The sequence below is a fragment of the Strix uralensis genome, chromosome 7, assembly GCF_047716275.1.
Source record: "Strix uralensis isolate ZFMK-TIS-50842 chromosome 7, bStrUra1, whole genome shotgun sequence".
In the NCBI taxonomy this organism is placed as follows: Eukaryota; Metazoa; Chordata; class Aves; order Strigiformes; family Strigidae; genus Strix; species Strix uralensis.
In genome coordinates, this window is record NC_133978.1 from 24,520,500 (window position 1) to 24,537,908 (window position 17,409).

The 17,409-nt window shown below is 41.1% G+C and overlaps 2 protein-coding genes across 2 annotated transcripts; one reads left to right on the forward strand and one right to left on the reverse strand.

Moving 5' to 3' along the window:
• The first annotated feature begins 415 nt into the window (after positions 1 to 415).
• Positions 416 to 7,908, forward strand: RBP4 (retinol binding protein 4). The gene is made up of 6 exons (XM_074874943.1): positions 416 to 488; positions 660 to 795; positions 1,444 to 1,580; positions 1,729 to 1,835; positions 3,503 to 3,715; positions 7,546 to 7,908. Exons 2-6 carry the CDS (start codon positions 667 to 669, stop codon positions 7,557 to 7,559), a joined length of 600 nt encoding a protein of 199 aa, XP_074731044.1. The 5' UTR covers positions 416 to 488; positions 660 to 666; the 3' UTR covers positions 7,560 to 7,908.
• A 181-nt stretch (positions 7,909 to 8,089) lies between these two features.
• On the reverse strand, positions 8,090 to 15,197 carry FFAR4 (free fatty acid receptor 4). Its single transcript, XM_074875680.1, has 4 exons — positions 15,090 to 15,197; positions 13,966 to 14,700; positions 12,949 to 13,077; positions 8,090 to 9,172 (listed from the first exon to the last, which is right to left on the reverse strand). Exons 1-4 carry the CDS (start codon positions 15,195 to 15,197, stop codon positions 8,765 to 8,767), a joined length of 1,380 nt encoding a protein of 459 aa, XP_074731781.1. The 3' UTR covers positions 8,090 to 8,764.
• Between the last annotated feature and the right edge of the window lie 2,212 nt (positions 15,198 to 17,409).

Sequence of the window (17,409 nt, forward strand, 5' to 3'; positions counted from 1 at the left end):
TTGGGGACGAAGTGGAGGAAACAAGTCTGCACCTTGTAACTGAGTTGAGCACATTGGGTAAGAAGGACTTTGGACTGCAGTGTGTAAAATCACAGGGGAGGTGGAGGCAGATCGCTCTCCCCCGTGCGAAGATGGGGTGTCTCTCTTTTCCTTTGTTCTCCCCACACATGTGCACACCCCTTCCCCCAGGTGTGAGCTCTGCCTTTGGGTTAGGGAAACCAAAGAGAGGCATTTGCTTCTAGCGCCTGCTTGGCTGCAGGTCGAGGTCAATGACCACCTGAGCCCATGAGTATTAGGCAAGAGGCTGTTATGAAGGGGCCTCAGCCTGCAGCGTGCATCAACCCACCTCCTTACCCCCCTCCAATGCTGGCTTTATAGCTCAGAGGGTTGCGAAAGCCCCAGACTACATAAAGCATTCCCTGTCTGGGTGCTCTGCCACTGCCATCAACGCTTGGGCTCTCAAGAGGCTACAGGGACTGGCACTGTCTGTAAGGGACTCTGCTGTGGTGGGCTGGGGACAGCTAGGTGCCTTGCCTGTGCATGCATCAGGGAAAGCTGCACAATCTCCTGGGGCAGGAGGGAAGGGCAGCCTTCCTCCCTTCCTCACTTGTGTGACAGAGCCTGTTTCTGATGCTATTCTCTGTTTGCTGTTGCTGCAGGGACGGGATGGCCCACACAGAGAGAGCTCTGCCCTGGCTGCTGCTTCTGGCACTGGCCTTGCTAGGCAGCAGCATGGCGGAGCGGGACTGCCGCGTAAGCAGCTTCAAAGTCAAGGAGAACTTCGACAAGACCAGGGTAAATCTTCTTTCTCTCCTGATTTGTGATGTCTTGCCTAGCTCCTCTTCCCACACTGCAAAATCTGGCATTCAGTAGCACCAGTGTATTCACATTTTCACTCAAAGTCACAGACTGCAATACTGAGAAACAGCAGAGGCGTGTGATGTTGCCCACACCTCTACAGATGCTGGATCCTGATGCATCTGATAAAGGAATACTGCAGAAACTGAGGTTTAGCAGACTGGTCTCAAACTGTATAGTTTAAACAAAAGGAGCATAGTGACTTGGTTGTTTCTATGAAAAATGAATACTCTGGTGTTTTCAGACATCATTACAAGGAAAAAACATTTATACATAGATCTGTCAGGATCTGCCAGTTGTTATCCTCTTCCCACCAAGATTTGTAAGCTAAATACCAGAGAACTGCAGATACAAATAAGATACCAAAAAATGTCAATTCTTTCACAAACTCTGGCTGTACTATAGGACATATTGGTGGGTTTATGCTGTTGGAACAGCTAGATTTGTTTCTTAGGTACAGCTCTGAGGCATGGTGTTAAAGATCTGCATGTCCTCCCCTCTGTTACCTCCCCTAGTTTGTGATGTGTGTTTGTAATGTATTCCATACTTCTAGGTTTAACTGCAGGCTTTCTTACTTCCTTGCAGTACAGTGGCACCTGGTATGCCACGGCAAAAAAAGATCCTGAGGGGCTCTTTCTGCAGGACAATGTGGTAGCCCAGTTCACTGTAGATGAGAATGGACAAATGAGTGCCACTGCGAAGGGCAGAGTCAGACTCTTCAAGTAAGCTGTTTGCAATCTTCCTCTTGTTCCATTTCACTAAGCTTCTGCTTCACTTACTGGTGTTCTAACCCTACCTGCTAGACACACATTCACAACGAATCTCTGCTGTTAGGTTTGATTGTGATTTTTTCTTTCTCTCTGTCTACAGTAACTGGGATGTCTGTGCTGACATGATTGGCTCTTTCACTGACACACAGGATCCTGCCAAGTTCAAGATGAAGTACTGGGGTGTTGCCTCTTTTCTGCAGAAAGGAAGTAAGTACTGAGCTATGGAAGATGTAGAACTACTTGAGAGCCTAGCTATGTTGTATGTCCATGCGGGGGAAGGAAAAAGTAGTGTTGGATTTCTTAAACACACTTAAAACACATAACAACTATCATACAGCAAAGCCTTAATGTGAACAAGGTAATCACTATTTTTTACATGGGACAGCTGGTTGGCTTTCTTTAAACAACTGAAAATCAGGCCATGTATATCTTTGTATTTCTTTAGTTTGTTATCCAACAATATAATTGATGGTCACTGTTTGGAAAGAAATGAAGGACAGATGAAGTATTTTAAATCTTGTTTTAGTTCAGAACTCAGTTACCAGATGCTTCTGTTCTCTCTGAAAAGCCCAATATCAGACTTGGCCAAGCAGGGGAAGAGGATTTTGCAACTGTTATTTTGTTTGGTCTCATGTCTGCAAATGTGGAGATTTATCTATTTTAAGAAACAAATATGATCCAGTATATATATACTCATGTTTTTCTGTCATGTCTCACACCCTACACAAAATGAGTTTACTGAGCCAAGTAGAGATTCAGACACTTGTAGCTCAAGACATTTCAATGGATTTTTTCCAAGAGAAGCAGGTGGAATTTGGAAGTGATTGGAGCTCCATTCTCTCCAAAGACACAGTTACAAAGAATGCTTTGGATACAAATTGCTCTTGAATTGTTGCCAAATCTCCTCACAGCATGCTGCTGAATCATGTTTTCATGGATACTTCTGATTGCTGGCTGACCCCAGACTCTACCTTTCTAAAAATTGTAATCCCCACCCATAGGAGAGATGGGGAAGAGAATATACAGTGTTGCCTTCACCAGCACATACACAGGGCAAGGGAGAAGCTTTTGCTCCAGGAGAGGAGGGTGCAGAGATGACACTTCATACTGCAAACACCTAGATTCACTTCTGTTAGCAAAGGTTGTCTGTGTGACCAGGTATTTATCAGATTACCTAGCTAAATAGTTAAGAATTCTCTGAAATTGTAACTGTGTTTTGAGAAGAGGGTTTATGATGGAGCTTGTAGCAAATACACTTCTAACACACACAGAAACTACATGATAATCTTTTTCCTTAAACATACAGTTTAAGTAACATCCCCGGTAGGAAAATAGTTATGGATTTGAGTAATCCGGGGCATGACTAGCATGACCAAGACCAAGACCACCTTTAGCTTCTCTATTATTTTTTTTTTTTTTTAAAAAACTATTTTCTGTCTGACTGTTCCCCTTTTTTGGTTAAAATAGGAAAACTTTATTTGTACTTCATGGTAGCTACTGTAATACACAGTTCGTTTTTGTGTTTGTTGCCACATTTTATAATGATGTTCAGGCATGGATTTACAAGGCACTTCTTTATGCTGCTCTTGTTCTGTGTCCATGCTAGAGGAGAAGCAGTGGTACCAACCATTTCCTCTTCTCTCCATCACTGTCCCTGATAAATACGCTTATTTTATTTTTTTAAAAAAAAACTTCCCCCAAAACACAGAATTAAACATTGAACACAAGAATAAACAAAGAGCTAATCTGTTATCATTTATACCAATCTTCCTTGTATTATTTTCTTTACAGAGTTATGGCAACCATCTCTTTAGATTTACTAGATTTTACTTGTGTCTCTAACATCTTTGCTTCTTTGCTATGGTTTCTTTCAGATGATGATCACTGGGTAGTGGACACAGATTATGATACATATGCTCTTCATTATTCCTGCCGCCAACTAAATGAAGACGGCACTTGTGCTGATAGCTATTCCTTTGTGTTCTCCCGGGACCCCAAGGGATTGCCTCCAGAGGCACAGAAGATTGTCAGACAAAGGCAGATAGACCTCTGTTTGGACAGAAAATACAGAGTTATCATTCATAATGGTAAGAACATTTTTTTCTGAAGAATTTTATTTCAGTGTTTAACGACTAAAGCACTGGGGGTCCCTGGTTCATTAAATAGCAAATGTGTGGTCTTTTACTTAGTGATTGTAATAGTGTCCTTTTAAAACTGGAGCTTGTAGTAAGTTATTTCCAGCTTTTACTTCCTTTATCTGAAGGAGACCTAAGGTGTATAGGTTTTTATGCGGCATATCACATCAGCTGAAACAATAATTAGAGGAAGCTGTAAAACAATTAAGTCAATGTAGTATGAGTAAACACGGTAAGGATAAACTTCATAGTTGCTATAAAAAGAAATTGTGTCTCTCTAACCAGAACTCTGTCTTTCTCAACAAAATAGTGGTTGGAGGGAATAGAATGTATTCTCAAAAACTTCTATGAAAAATTCTTCATAAAAGGCTTTTAAGTAAAATCAGAAGTCTTGGAAGGGATACTTTATAGCAGACCCTTTCTCACAGGTCCTCATGCCAACCGTTTCACAAAGGGTTGTGGAAGAGGGACATATCCCTCATACTGGAACTATGACCCTGTCTTGAGTCATATAGTCAGGCTGAGCTTGCAATCACAGGGAAGGAAACAGTTTAGCTCACTTGTGCTCAAGTATATTAGAAAAGGCCAAATGGTAATTTGTGCTACTTTAATCAATGATCTAGAAGAAATTGTAATATACTTACTGATAAAGATTACACCCAGAGTGGGGAATAGTAAAGAATTAAGAAGACGGATCAGACTATTTAGGACAAATAAAATAGTAGTGTACCCATCCCCTGCCCTGCCCCTCACATTCTGGAAGACACGATACCTACAGAAGACTTGACTGGTGAATCAGCTGAATATGAACTCCCAATGTAATACTGTGGCCAAAAGAGTTAATGTGATTCTTGAATGCATAAACCAAGGATACAAAAGATTAATTTAAAGGCCCCTATGAGACTGTTGTGCTTGGCATAGGTCTGCTTGCTATGTCACATTTGATGATAATCATAATGTGAAAGGGTACCGAGAATGAATTAGAAGTTTCAAAGAAGAGCAGAGAAAATGATTGTAAAATTTTTAAGATTTGTAAAATGTGTCCTCTAGTGAGTGCTTCAAAGACCTTGATCTTTTCTCACCAGAAAGAGGTTAAAGGCTGACCTGAGCAAAGTCTGTGCTTGCCCACACAAGCAATGGGAATTGGATAATAAAGGACTTGCAAACATAAGAATAATAAATTAAAATGCATGGAACTTTAAACTAGACACATTCAGAGCAGAAATAAATAGCCATTTGTTTAACTCCAAAGGTCATTAACCTTTGGAACGGTTTACCAAGAGCTGTTGTATGTTCTTCATCACTGAAATCTGTAAATCAAGATTAAAGGCTTTTCTAAATGACATGGTAGAATAAACTGGGATTGACTAAAGGAACTTTTGTATATTATAAAGACAGTCAGAACAGATGAGCACAGTCAGCTCTTGTGGCTCTATTGCCTGTTCATCTGATCTATAAACAGAGAGTAATATATTGCCATGTTGTAAAGCAAGTATGCTGATAACAGGGTGCCTGAAAAATCTGCTAAGGTGGGTGGTGTTTAGAATACTGATTAGTGACCTGGAAAAAGTGCCTGACAACAATGAAACCAAAAATTTTGTCTTGAAAGATAATTTGGAGACAACACAAAAGACGGTTGGGTTTTAAGGCAGTCAAGACTAAAAGACATCATAAATGCAAATGAAATTGGCTTTTGTGAATGAGTGTTTGCATAAAGGGTAGGACAAAAAAGAAACAATGTCATTATATAAATTGATGATGCTTTCTTGTTTTGAATGCTGCATTCACTGCTCTTCAAATTAAGTACAGCAAGCATAAAAAAATCTGAAGACAAGAAAACAAAATAATGAGATGATTAGGGATGTTTTTGTATTAAATTTAAGATAAAGTGTAGATACACAGCTGTTGTGTGTAATGGTGGTTCCTTGCATTTCTGTCAAACCCAGAGAAAGTACTATCCCACTGTAAAATCAGGATATTGGGCTAGTCCAAGTACTGGTCTGAATCAGCATGATGGAATCTGTGTTTCTATTATTTCTACACTATATGGAGCTTGCAAGGCAATAAATGTATTGTCAATCTTTGCATGAAAACAAAACCAAAAAGAAAAATTGAATATACTAATGTATTCATAATTTGTGATAGAACTTCTCCAAATATCTCTGAACTTCTATATAATAGAATGCTTGTTTTTTCACAGAATATAGAACCAAGAGTGTAATTTAAAAATAAAAGCTCAGAATGTCTTTTGAAAGTTCAGCCCTAAATATTCTTTGACTTCCTAACCTTAATTTAAAAATTGATCATGCTGCCTCTAGTTTGTTATAGAAATCTCAAATCTACCAAGTTGCCCCAAGTGCTGTGTTCTTTATATCTGTGCTGTATTCTCTATATCCTAATTTATATTCAGATGTTAGGTGTTGAGTGCAGTGTCTGGTAAGACTGTGAGTTCCATATTGTTTGTAAATGAAAAATAGTAGCTTGGGTCTTTAATGCTGTCTGCTTTTTATTGAGGATGATGCCAGAGTTTATGAGCCCAGCACCAAAGTATAAATGAAACTTAGTGTCAGAAATTTGCATCTTCCCCATACTGTAATTACCAGAGCGTTAGTGGATTCTGAATTCTCCAGTATCATTAAGCCAAAGTTCCTGCAAAGCAAGTACATTTGGGAATGAGATAATGATTGTGAGCTAAACTGAAAAAAACTTTTTTTTGAAAGCTTTATATCAGAAACAAAATTCACTTAATTCCGTATATGTGGATTGGAAACCTTACTACCTAAGTTTTAATTCTGCTATTAAGAGCTACAGAATTAGTAGCAAAAAAACCCAACTTCAATTGTCTGTACTGACCTGCGTTCCATTGTTATTGTGGTGAAATTCTGATTGATATTACTAGATGCTGCAGGAATAGGCTTGTATCTGTTTATAATTGTGCATACTCTGCCTATGTCTTGAAGCTAATTTTTTCCCCAAAGATTTTTCATTAGCTTTTTTAATTAATACTGTACTCAAATCAAGTTACTAAAAAAACCTAATAGATGTACAAAACTTACCTTTATGGAAAAAAAATCTAAAGTATCTCTTCTTTGTATACTGGCTCTTTAAGGCAAAAAGGAAGCCTAGGAAATTCCAAGTTTTTTGGTTGCAATTTACATTGCATTTCTGATGGTAGCTCCTTTCCAAATATAGATCAAGCTATGATACACTTAGTCTCAGAGTAATAGCTCAAGTTGCTTTAAATTGTGCAATGTGAGTGTGGATATCACAGTGGGACTATTTGTAAATACAATACAATGTCATGTTAGTAGACCTGAAAGCTGAATCTGCTGTTAACATTTGCTGGAGGCAAAAATTTTTAATTTAAGAGTGGTATATTCCTTCAGCTAATTTACTATTGCCATTAGAAGTTTTGGAGGTCAGGAGATTCTTGTTTTGTTGAAAGACATTCTTAAATTAATAATTTTTAAAAGGCAAATAATTTGAAGCTTGTTAAAGTGAATAAATAACTCTTTTATCACTCATCCATCCAGTGCCTTGTTTGCCAAAGTATTAAAATGCTCAGGACAGGTGTAACTGATTGAATGAATTCCTGTTTTGTTCCAAGTTGAAAATTCTTTGGAATTATAAACTGCAGAGAAAGGTATTGGCATTATCATTACAAGTAACAGGCTGCTGGACTCAAGAGCACTTTAAAGAAATTAGATATGTATGCATTTTAAATTTGGTGAAAGTCTGTAGTGTAGTTGAAAAAACAAAATTTTGTTTTTTGTGTGTTTCAGGATTTTGCTCTTAAGGAGATCCAAAACTATGGAAAGAAACCATGTAACAACACCATGGATGTAAAGTTAACACATTGATCGGGTGTTCCTCTTAAATGGCTTCATTTAGATTGAGTGTATTTATCTGAGCTGTGTAGCTCACCTTGTTAGTAAACCAATGAAACATTTTAATAAACTTGGATTACAGGGGATGAAAATTGCTTGTATGCAAATCTGTACATATGTAGACATTGGTTTTATTAGTAAACCATTATCTTAATGCACTGTTTTGAACTGGTGACAGATGGCGATAATTAAGAATTTACTCTTTCTTAACGGTTTCAATTTCTGAAGAAAAGTTTTAATTAAAAAACCCCAAAAGTACATGTATTTTAGTTTCTTTTCAAATACAATGTCATCTTTTTTCTAGGAAATACTGAAAATAATTCCTAGTAGCATTTTAGAAAGGAGGAAGGGATATATCACTGAATAACTTTATGATATGACTACTGAAGACATAAAAAAATATGCATGTTTTTAAAAGAACTATTTTATACACGACAAGTAAACATTTATTTATTTATTCTTTATTTATAAATTAACAGGCATTATGTTTGTATTTTTAATCTGAGATGGAACCAAGTTGGTCATTCACTTGGTGATAATACATGTTTATCATCTTGTTTCCTACATGAAATTGGTTAGTCTGCTCAAACCTATGTTCAGGCAGTCAGTTATCTAACCATATAACCAAGTGCCTTTTTTAGATGGAATTAAAAAAAGAGCAGTTACTTTCTGAGGTTGTACATTTTCACTAGAAAGTTGATCTCTCTTACTCTGTAGAAAATAAAGAGTAAAAATGGATCAGGTGCCCTCTTGATATAGATTCACTATAACTTCATTAAAGTTAATGACATTTATGCCAACTGAAAATGTACCCTCTTAGAAATTAATTCATCTGGTAAATACTTATTTCAACTATTTAACATTCACCAAGTTCATTGCCATATTCCTGTTCATTTCAGTGTAAGTGGAGAATTCAATCTATTGGATTAAATTGTCCAAATCTTACTGAGGCAAAGCAGTGAGGCCACAATAATTTTACCTGCAGGAATTAAAAACTGATTTAGCTTTTTTGCTTTCTTCTCTGGCATATAATACTATAATGTAGTGACCTCTTCAACCTGGGACAGTGTAGACATTAAAATCCAAAGTGTGGCACAGCTCAGACTTCAAATAATTATCTGGTAATGAAAGACAAATTTGGTTGTTCATGGTTACTTCTTCTTGCAGTGGTTTCTATACCAGCCCCATGCCTTGCAGGGTTCCCTGTACAACAGAGAAGAATTTCCTGACATTTACGTCTGAAATGGGCAACATTATACAAAATGGGATTGACAGCAGAGTTGGCAAAAGTAAATAACACTATCCAGAAGAAAACTGATGGTAAAATATTTAAATCTTGTTTGTACTTCTGGACTAAAATTAGAAGAATAATTATTATAATTGGGCTCCACATGATGAAGAAAGAGATCATCAACACAAGGAGGGCTCGGAATAGTTTGTAGTCTTGCTGGGAAACACGAATCTGATGATTTTCTGAGTAGGCTAAACCAGCATTTAAACTCCTTCTTGATGCTTTTGTAATCTGCAGTAAGAGAGAATAAAGTAACTTTCACTGAAACCTAGAAGAATTATTAACACATTTTTACAAGTGCAAAAGTAAATCTTGGCACATGATGTTTCTCTTTTGAAAAGTGACTGCAAAAAGGGCATTGAAGAATTCCTTTTTATTTTTGTCAATGGTTCCATTTCAAACATTCTCGCATTACTATCAATCTTTTTTTCCTTTCAGCTGTGAACTCACCTCAATATTAGTCAGGCTGGTTGTTCTCCTCATGGCTCTCTACCAGCCATAAATACTTTTCAGCATAAAACAGAGACTTAATTACTCATGAAATCCCATTAACTTCAAATTATGACCTCATTTGTTCTATTTAAATAAACCCATTGATTTTTTTCACAAATGCAAACTGGAACATAGTTAACAATCCTGTTGATACACAAGAAGAAACACAATCCAATTCTCTTACGGCCATGATGGTATTATAAGGTAGGTATTAGAAAAGCATGAATTTATTACAGTAACTAAAACACGATATTTTAAATGTGAATGGGATTTTACATTAAGTTTTGTATAAACTTTTAGTTTTTTCAGTCAGTAATCAGAATTGCTTTCTATGAACTAACCTGAAATCTTATGGATCCTTTTGTCACTATGAAAATCTGTGTCTTGTAAAAGTACTATCTGATGTAATAAACCAGACTATGGGTAGCTTGGGAATCTAGTGTTCATGGGTATGAATCATCTGTCATTAGGTAGAATATTGAATCCCAATGGCTTGCAGAAAACTCTTAAACTCATACTCTATATCCATGTCTTCACTGAAGTTGGCATAGCACAGTTAAGTCTGTTACATTCACATATCTGATGCAAACAAAATAAAATTGAAATATTTAGCAAACAAACATTTATGCTAAATAATTGAAATGCCATTTTACCCCCTGCATGGGTGAAGAATGGATATTTTCAATAGCCTGGATGAATTTGGTATCTAAGTAGGAAAGTCAAAGGGCATAAGACGCTTTCTGCCACTTTTATGTGTGACGTTTCCCTTTAGCAATAACTAAAGGAAGGATAACACTAATACTAGTAATACTTAATATGTTCCTGGTTCAGGGAAGGATGAAAATGGTTATATATATATATATTGAGTAATTTGTCATTCTTTCTGCAGTTTTCTGAATTTGTCACAGAGATAGATGGCCTAAAATAAATATTCATTAAGAACCTGGACATCTACTGAAGATTTCAACAGAATGTAGGTGTATAAATCAAAACCCATTATCCAGAAATGGGCTCCTCAGCAGCTGTTGAGCCTGAGAAGGGGACAGTCTCACTAGGTGCTTCCCTGATTTAAAAGGGGCAGAGAATTCAGAGGTTTTGAGCATGTAAAACTATTCCAGCCTGATGATCTTCAGCTGTACCCATTTGGAATCCATAAACTAGGCTAAATCCTCCAAACAATCCGATCCAAGAGTTGTTCTCAGACAGCACCTAACCTGTCTTAGTAAGAATTAAGGTTTCACAAAATACTTCTATATAAAAGTGGGAAAACCAAATTCTGTAGCCTCCTCGGCCTCCGCTGTTCAAAATGGCTACAGAATGTCCTCATCAGATACCTTTGTATCTGTCCCATATAAGTGCCTTCCATCTTTCCTACTGGAGGGGCACAGCCTAGAACTAAGAATGCAAGAATCGCCGGGATTGTGGTAAATAAGATGCAACTGCATCTTAAGGAAATGCTCAACTGAAATGGGGTGTCAGTGATACACTTTGGATCTGCCTGGTATAAGGGATGTAGATACCTATTGTGGGCATCTGGACCACACTCTGAGAATCAGGAATTTAGAAGTCAAGTATATACAAGTGTGTAACTTCCCAAACATCTTTACTAGTTCTAGCCTCTTATCTCAGTGTTGCTTGCAACAGCGAACAGTGCAAGAACAAATAACTTAATTACAAATCATGGCTTCTGATCTGTCATTTTTGCCAGGGTTCTGGAAAGCGTCACATAAAAATAATACTCAGATTCAGATTAAATTGTAAAGTATACATTGTAGAGTATATTTGTTAACAAATTTGAGGTCTTATATCTGTAGTGAATCATCGTCATCATAGATGCTGTGTTATTTGAATACATTAATGATCTGAACTGCTTCCAGCAACAGAGAACCCTGTACTCTGTGTGCACTGGCATCATGGAGTGTTCTCACGAAGTGAGAGTGAATCTGCTCCTGGGAATGACTCAGGGATTAAGACACTCTCCAGCTGAGTTCTAGTTGCTTCCTGGAGAGCTGTGTGAGAGACAAGATTCAATTATAACAGATGGGATCCTGCTACGGGCCTCGTTCCTTTTTCGGTTCAGGAGACATGGTAACATATCTTATCATCTGTGTAACCAAGTTAGGAAAGAAACGTGAGCATGACAGCATGGGGCTGTCTTGTAACCCAGTATTCCAAACACTTTTTTTAGACTTCTAGCTCCCTACAAGCCATTTGTTTTCTAGATTTACTTGTTGTAATCTGGAGTCTGCAAGGACAAGAGGAACACCATTCCTGTCCTGGTTTCTGACCAAGGACTGTGGCATTCCTTGGCCTGCAGCTTTTTGCAGTTCTTTCAAAGGGCTCAGATTCCCCACTAAGTTACTGTATGCTCTTTGCCTAAAGCAAATATGAGGTTGCAAAAGGCAAGTGCTTTACTTCACTCAAGAAGTTTACCTAATGCATTTACCTCAAGGTTATAATGAGCTCATAGTGTGTACAGAAACGAAGAGCTGATGATTTTGACTATGAGTTTAAGCCTGATCAGTAGGCAAGTACATGTAGAGCCCAGACTCTAGGTCCTAGGTCCATCAAAACATCTATGTGCAGCTCTGGTGCATGTACCCACAGCCCCTTGATGCAAAGCATTTCACCCTGCTCAATAATCTGTGTATTTTGAGGTTCCTTTCCAAAACCTCTAATTTTCCTTATATATAGTATGAGAAGTTTAATTACCTAATACAGGAACCAAGAATCTTTTGGGGGCGGTTGCTAAAAACTAGGCATTGCAGCACCTTGTTTGAAGATTTCTAGCTCTTTCTCACTCTGTTTTTTGAAGAGGAAGGGCTATGAAATCAGATGTTTAAAAGGAATTTAGGTACCTAATATCATGCTTGCTAGAATATAGAGTAAAACTCTGTGGTGCCTCCTGTCTTGGCCTACATTTCAACAGTTAAACAACATTCACTCATAAGGAAAGTGGAAGCAGAGTGTTTAATTTACAGTTTTTGTTTGCAAAGTTTGAAACTGTGGAGGAGTATGTGTAACCTAACAAGATCTGTGTACTAAAAATACATGCTGAAAATCAGTAGATCTAAAAGGGGATAGATTTTTTTCTAGTCCTGACCCTCTTTACTTGCTTACAAATCCCTTGTGACTCTGGAGTTTAGGCTCAAGAAAAGCAAAATCTTGTTTTTAGTTATACCAAATGCTTGACTCCTTTAGCACTTAGGAGATTGCCAGTCTTTATATATGAACAGCACATAAATGGAGAAGTGTATTAAATACTAAATATAAATGAAGACAAACTTTGTGTTGGGCTTCTGGTAAGTGCTGTTCAAGCATGTTCTTATTTGAAATTTATAGGCTATTATGTACAGGTGGAAGTGCCTCATTTTATATCCCATACTTACCATTTACTGAGCAAATGATGTCTACTCCCTTTAGGTGTATTTGTATTCAGTGACAATATGCTGATGCCTAGTGAGTTACTGCTTACTTCCTTATGTTCTATAACAAAATTTAAAGGAAAAACATACCTGTAAGATTTTGGAATAACTGATGACAATGACTAATCCTGGTATTAGAAAGAAAACAACGGCAAAGGTCACATCCCAAACTATTTCTCCTGCAATGCTGGGCCAAACTAAGGTGCAAATCTGAATCTCCTGTTTAGAAAGAATAGAGAAGAAAATTAATATTGTACTGTTATTTTTACTATAAAGTTGTCATATCTCCCTTTATGCCTACAGAGAAAATGGCTGCAGACTAAACTGTGAAAACTTTCTACCCAAACAAAGCGTCAATTAATGTATTACTTCATGGTTTTAAAAGCCCACACAGTCACAAATAGATGCCATAGATTTCATATCAAATGCTGACGGCAACTTTAAAAATGCAACTTACAGACCTTAACCATGTATTTGAGTGTCATGTTGTGTACGTTTGTACGCATGTCAAAACACTAGGCAGAAAAATCTGTGCATGGCCATTTCACACAGAATCACAGAATCATCGAGGTTGGAAAAGCCCTTGAAGATCATCCAGTCCGACCATTAACCTAACCCTGACTGTTCCCAACTACACCAGATCCCTCAGCGCTATGTACAGAGGCTGCCGCAGGTGCTGGGCAGCTCTCCCCGGGTGCTGATCCCTGGGTAAGGGGGAAGCGTGCTGAAAAGGGGATTTCCGAGCCGCACCGGGGAGCGCGAGAAAAATCCCAGCCGAACTGCGTTTCGTATGGAACTGGAGGGCCCGCCGGGCCAGCGGGACGCGGCGGGAGAGCGGCGCTGCCGGCGGCGGCAGCGGGCGGGGGTCTGCCGGGGGCCGCTCTGGCCGCTGCTCCGGGCACCACCTGGGCGCCCGCCCGAGCGCGCAGCGCCACCCGCTCCCCAGAAGCGCCCTCCCGCCGGTGGCAGAGGCGGACGAGCCGCCCGCGCCCACGCCCGCTCCCCCCGAGCCTGAGTCCTGCCGCCCCCCCGGCGCCCGCTCTCCCCCGGCGCCCGGCGCTCCGGCCCGGCCCGGCGCCGCCGGCCCTCCCCGGCGCTCGCTCTCACCTCTCCGGCAGCGGCGGGCAGCCGCACCACGGTGAAGAAGCAGCAGAGCGGGAGGGTGGCGAGGGCGGCGAAGCCCCAGACGAGGAGGAGGGCCGCGGCCAGCGCCTTGCGGCGGCGGAAGGCGGCGTGGCGCAGCCGGGCGATGCTGACGACGCGCTCCAGGCTGACGGCCGAGAGGGAGAGGATGACGACGGTGCCGCTGAGGCTCACCACGTAGAAGAGCATGTGGCAGACGACGTCGCCCAGCACCCAGGACTCAGTCCAGCGCACGACGGCGATGAAGGGGATGGCGGTGATGAAGAGCAGGTCGGCGCAGAAGAGGTTGAGGACGAGGCAGTTGGCGGCGCACAGCCGGTGCCGCTGCCGTGCCAGCAGGCAGATGCCCCAGATGTTTCCCGCCAAGGCCAGCAGAAAGATGGAGGCCAGGGCGGACGACTCGACAACACGCAGGGCCGTTACGTTGTGGCCCCTGAAGTCCGAGAAGAAGGGGAAGTAGGTGCTGTTCCCCCCCGGTGCACTCCTGGGCCCCGGCATGAGGGTGGCCAGCAGGCATGAGAGACCCACCATGGGCAGCGGCACCAGCCCTAGGGGAAGGGCTGCGCTCCCAACCACCACGGCGGCACCCAGGGTGCCCTCCAGGCCTGGAGCAGGGGGCTGGCCGCCATCCCCCTCCCTCCTCTTCCTCCTGCCCGTGCCACGGAGGGCTCGGCTGTGCCAGCCGGACGGTTTATGGCCCTCGCGCCGGAGTGGAACAAGGAAGTGGGAGGGTAAACACGGTGCAGCTCACACAAAGGTGAGGCTGCTGTGTGTGGGGAGGCAGTGAGGGGCTGGGGGCAAGTGGGGCTGCCTGACGCCTGCCCAGGGAGGGCATGGGTCAGCATGCTGGCACCTCCATGCTGAGGGGCCCGGGCCTGGCCACCACCTCCAGGGCCGGCCCTGGTCTGCTCTGCTCTACAGGCAGGCCCCTGGGGCACCGGTGACTCCACCAAGGCTGCTCCCCTCCACTGGGGGTGTGTGCATGGCTTTAAACAGAGGGATGGCTGTCAGACCACTCCAAGAGCTATTCTCAGGAGCCTGGGATAACCAGCACTACTCTAAGGTAAAAAAAGGAATTTACCCATCACCTTGTGTCTTGACAGTGGCGTTTGAAAGCAGCAGTCCTGTGCATTGCTTGTGCTAACCATGGTCTGGTGTGGAGGGCAAGTGTCACTGTCTTGATTTTTGGGATCCATTTAGTAAGTTGATCCAGAGTCTTACCCTCCTGTGTTACAAGTTCTTGCTGAAGATGCCTGGTCAATTAAGACATACCTAGGAAATACCATCTTTTCTCTGGACTTCAATTCCTGAAAGAAGTTGCTCAAATAGCAAATTAAAGTAGGCCTTTCCGCTTGTGCTCTTCATTCCAGATGATTTAGAAATGGACTGGGAGTGAAGTGCGTAAACCGTCACAGACAAGCAGATAATGTCTCGTAAAAGAAGATAAAGTGTTTTCATAAAGTATGTAAACAGTTGTATGACTTTAGACAGCTCTGGATGAATTTGTTTGACCCAGTGCCAGTGTAGGTGCTTAAGGGTGCAGTTACAGGCTTGACCATATGGAGCTGCACCTTTGATTAGGTGAGAGTTATTCCAAACTGGTGTGTCAGTGGGACCAGGTGACTGGGCGGTGCTTCCACGATGCCCTGGGTGTGACCCTGCCATCAACTGCTTACACAATGGCTTTAGTGGGGATTCCAGATTAGTGGGGATTCCAGAAACTCGGCCCTTCTAAGGGACGATCTCCTAATGAGGACTGACAAGAGTGAGATCTTTCCTGGACCACTTCCCACGTCTTTGCCAACACAGATTTTACATTGTTTTTAATTAGCATGTTTTCTCTTGAGCTGTAAGTGGTTCTATCTATGCTGTCTCGTCAAACAGGGAGTTTGCAGGGCAGATTAAACAGGTGGATGAGATGGTCCTACTAATTCCTGCTGATTTCTTTGATGATTATTCATATTTATGATCGAAGCTTGACATACCTAGCCACAAGTCTGCTATGGACTGATTCTGTAAAATGATTAGCAGATTTTGAAATATAGCAAATACCTTCCAGTTGCCCTAACCTCATAGTCTGGGACTTTAAACAAGCTGACAAACTAGCCCTGAAGTTCTGGGCAGCTGGCAGTAGTGGTGATGTGGTCAGCTCTGAACAGAGACTGAGATTTGGGGAAGAGCCATCATTAGAAGTCTGGTTGTACCTGTGTGAAAATTTGGAAGGCATTAACAGGACGGGTGGAGGGCAGCTGGAAATGGTAGCACAGATAAATGCAAATTATGTTATGGATGAAATCTTTAGCCCCTTTGGCATTAGTGGAAAATGGAGTTAGAAACTGGTCCTATCAATTCAGGGTAAAGTAAACACATTTGAAACAGAATGGGGGAAGGAAAATAGGGAGAGAAACATCCAAAGCAATGTTATTGAAGTAATTAAGATATTTTCAGTCAGGGAGGAAAGAAATGACATAGAGGAGCAGGTTTGAAAATGAGACGATGTGTGGAAGTATCTGGATAGACCCTTGATCTTCTTTAGAAAGGATCATCTTTAGCTTTGGTCTTTAGGTGTGCATGAGAACCTTGCTCGGCATAAGCCTTTTGTTTGCTGAGGAGAACCAAAGCAAAGTGCTTTGTTTTGTGTGCTATTAGCGAGTGAGCTTCACACCGACCTGTGTACAAAATCCTGTGCCTGGGGACAGCAGAGGTGTGAAGAAACATGCATATTTCCATGGAGTGGAATGGGAGCTCCTTGCAGGAACAAAACCAGTCTGATTACTCATGGGTCTAATGGATCCATTATCTAAAAAAATAGTTCTTTCTTTCCCTCCCATGAAGTACAAAAGCTGTATTTGCTGTTGGGCAGCTACAATCATAGCAACCATCGCAACATGAAATCTGAGGAAGGGAGGAGTCATAACCTTGATAATGCTGCTCTGGCATTACTGTAATAGGTGGATGCTGTGTGCAGTATATGCTTCACATGTTCTTATGGCAAGGAAGTGATTAACAGAATGCTTGGAAACCTGTTACAATTTCTCAACCTGTATCATTTTGTCAACATATGTGCTCTTTTATGCTCAGAAGTGGTGAAACATGACATCAAGTCAGATTTCATTGTTCTAGGTTAAATGAAAATTGCAGGAACCTCTGTGGAGCTGTTTAGCAAGCTTTGTGGGGAAAAACTCTTGTTTCCTTTTTTGTGGCTTTTTTTTGTCCTGAATGAAAGCCTGAGTCTTTGCGTCCTCTATGGCAGATAAGGGCTATGTTACTCGATGCTGTAAGTCAAGCTTTGTTTTTGAGATTGTTCCCCTGACAGCCATGAACTGTCATGACAGATGGGAATAATTCATCTTATTTATTTCTTGAGCAGAAGAAATACTCCCAAAGAGAGGGACCTCTTGGACTAGG

Excerpts from the sequence above, each read along its gene's own strand:
- RBP4 (XM_074874943.1), top strand. The coding sequence starts at position 667 with ATGGCCCACACAGAGAGAGCTCTGCCCTGGCTGCTGCTTCTGGCACTG. Across the intron at positions 1,581-1,728 it reads GGCAGAGTCAGACTCTTCAA|TAACTGGGATGTCTGTGCTG; the intron begins GTAAGCTGTTTG and ends CTCTGTCTACAG. Across the intron at positions 1,836-3,502 it reads CTCTTTTCTGCAGAAAGGAA|ATGATGATCACTGGGTAGTG; the intron begins GTAAGTACTGAG and ends GGTTTCTTTCAG.
- FFAR4 (XM_074875680.1), bottom strand. The coding sequence starts at position 15,197 with ATGGATCCCAAAAATCAAGACAGTGACACTTGCCCTCCACACCAGACC. Across the intron at positions 13,078-13,965 it reads TGCCCGCCGCTGCCGGAGAG|GAGATTCAGATTTGCACCTT; the intron begins GTGAGAGCGAGC and ends CTTTCTAAACAG. Across the intron at positions 9,173-12,948 it reads GTTATTCCAAAATCTTACAG|ATTACAAAAGCATCAAGAAG; the intron begins GTATGTTTTTCC and ends CTCTTACTGCAG.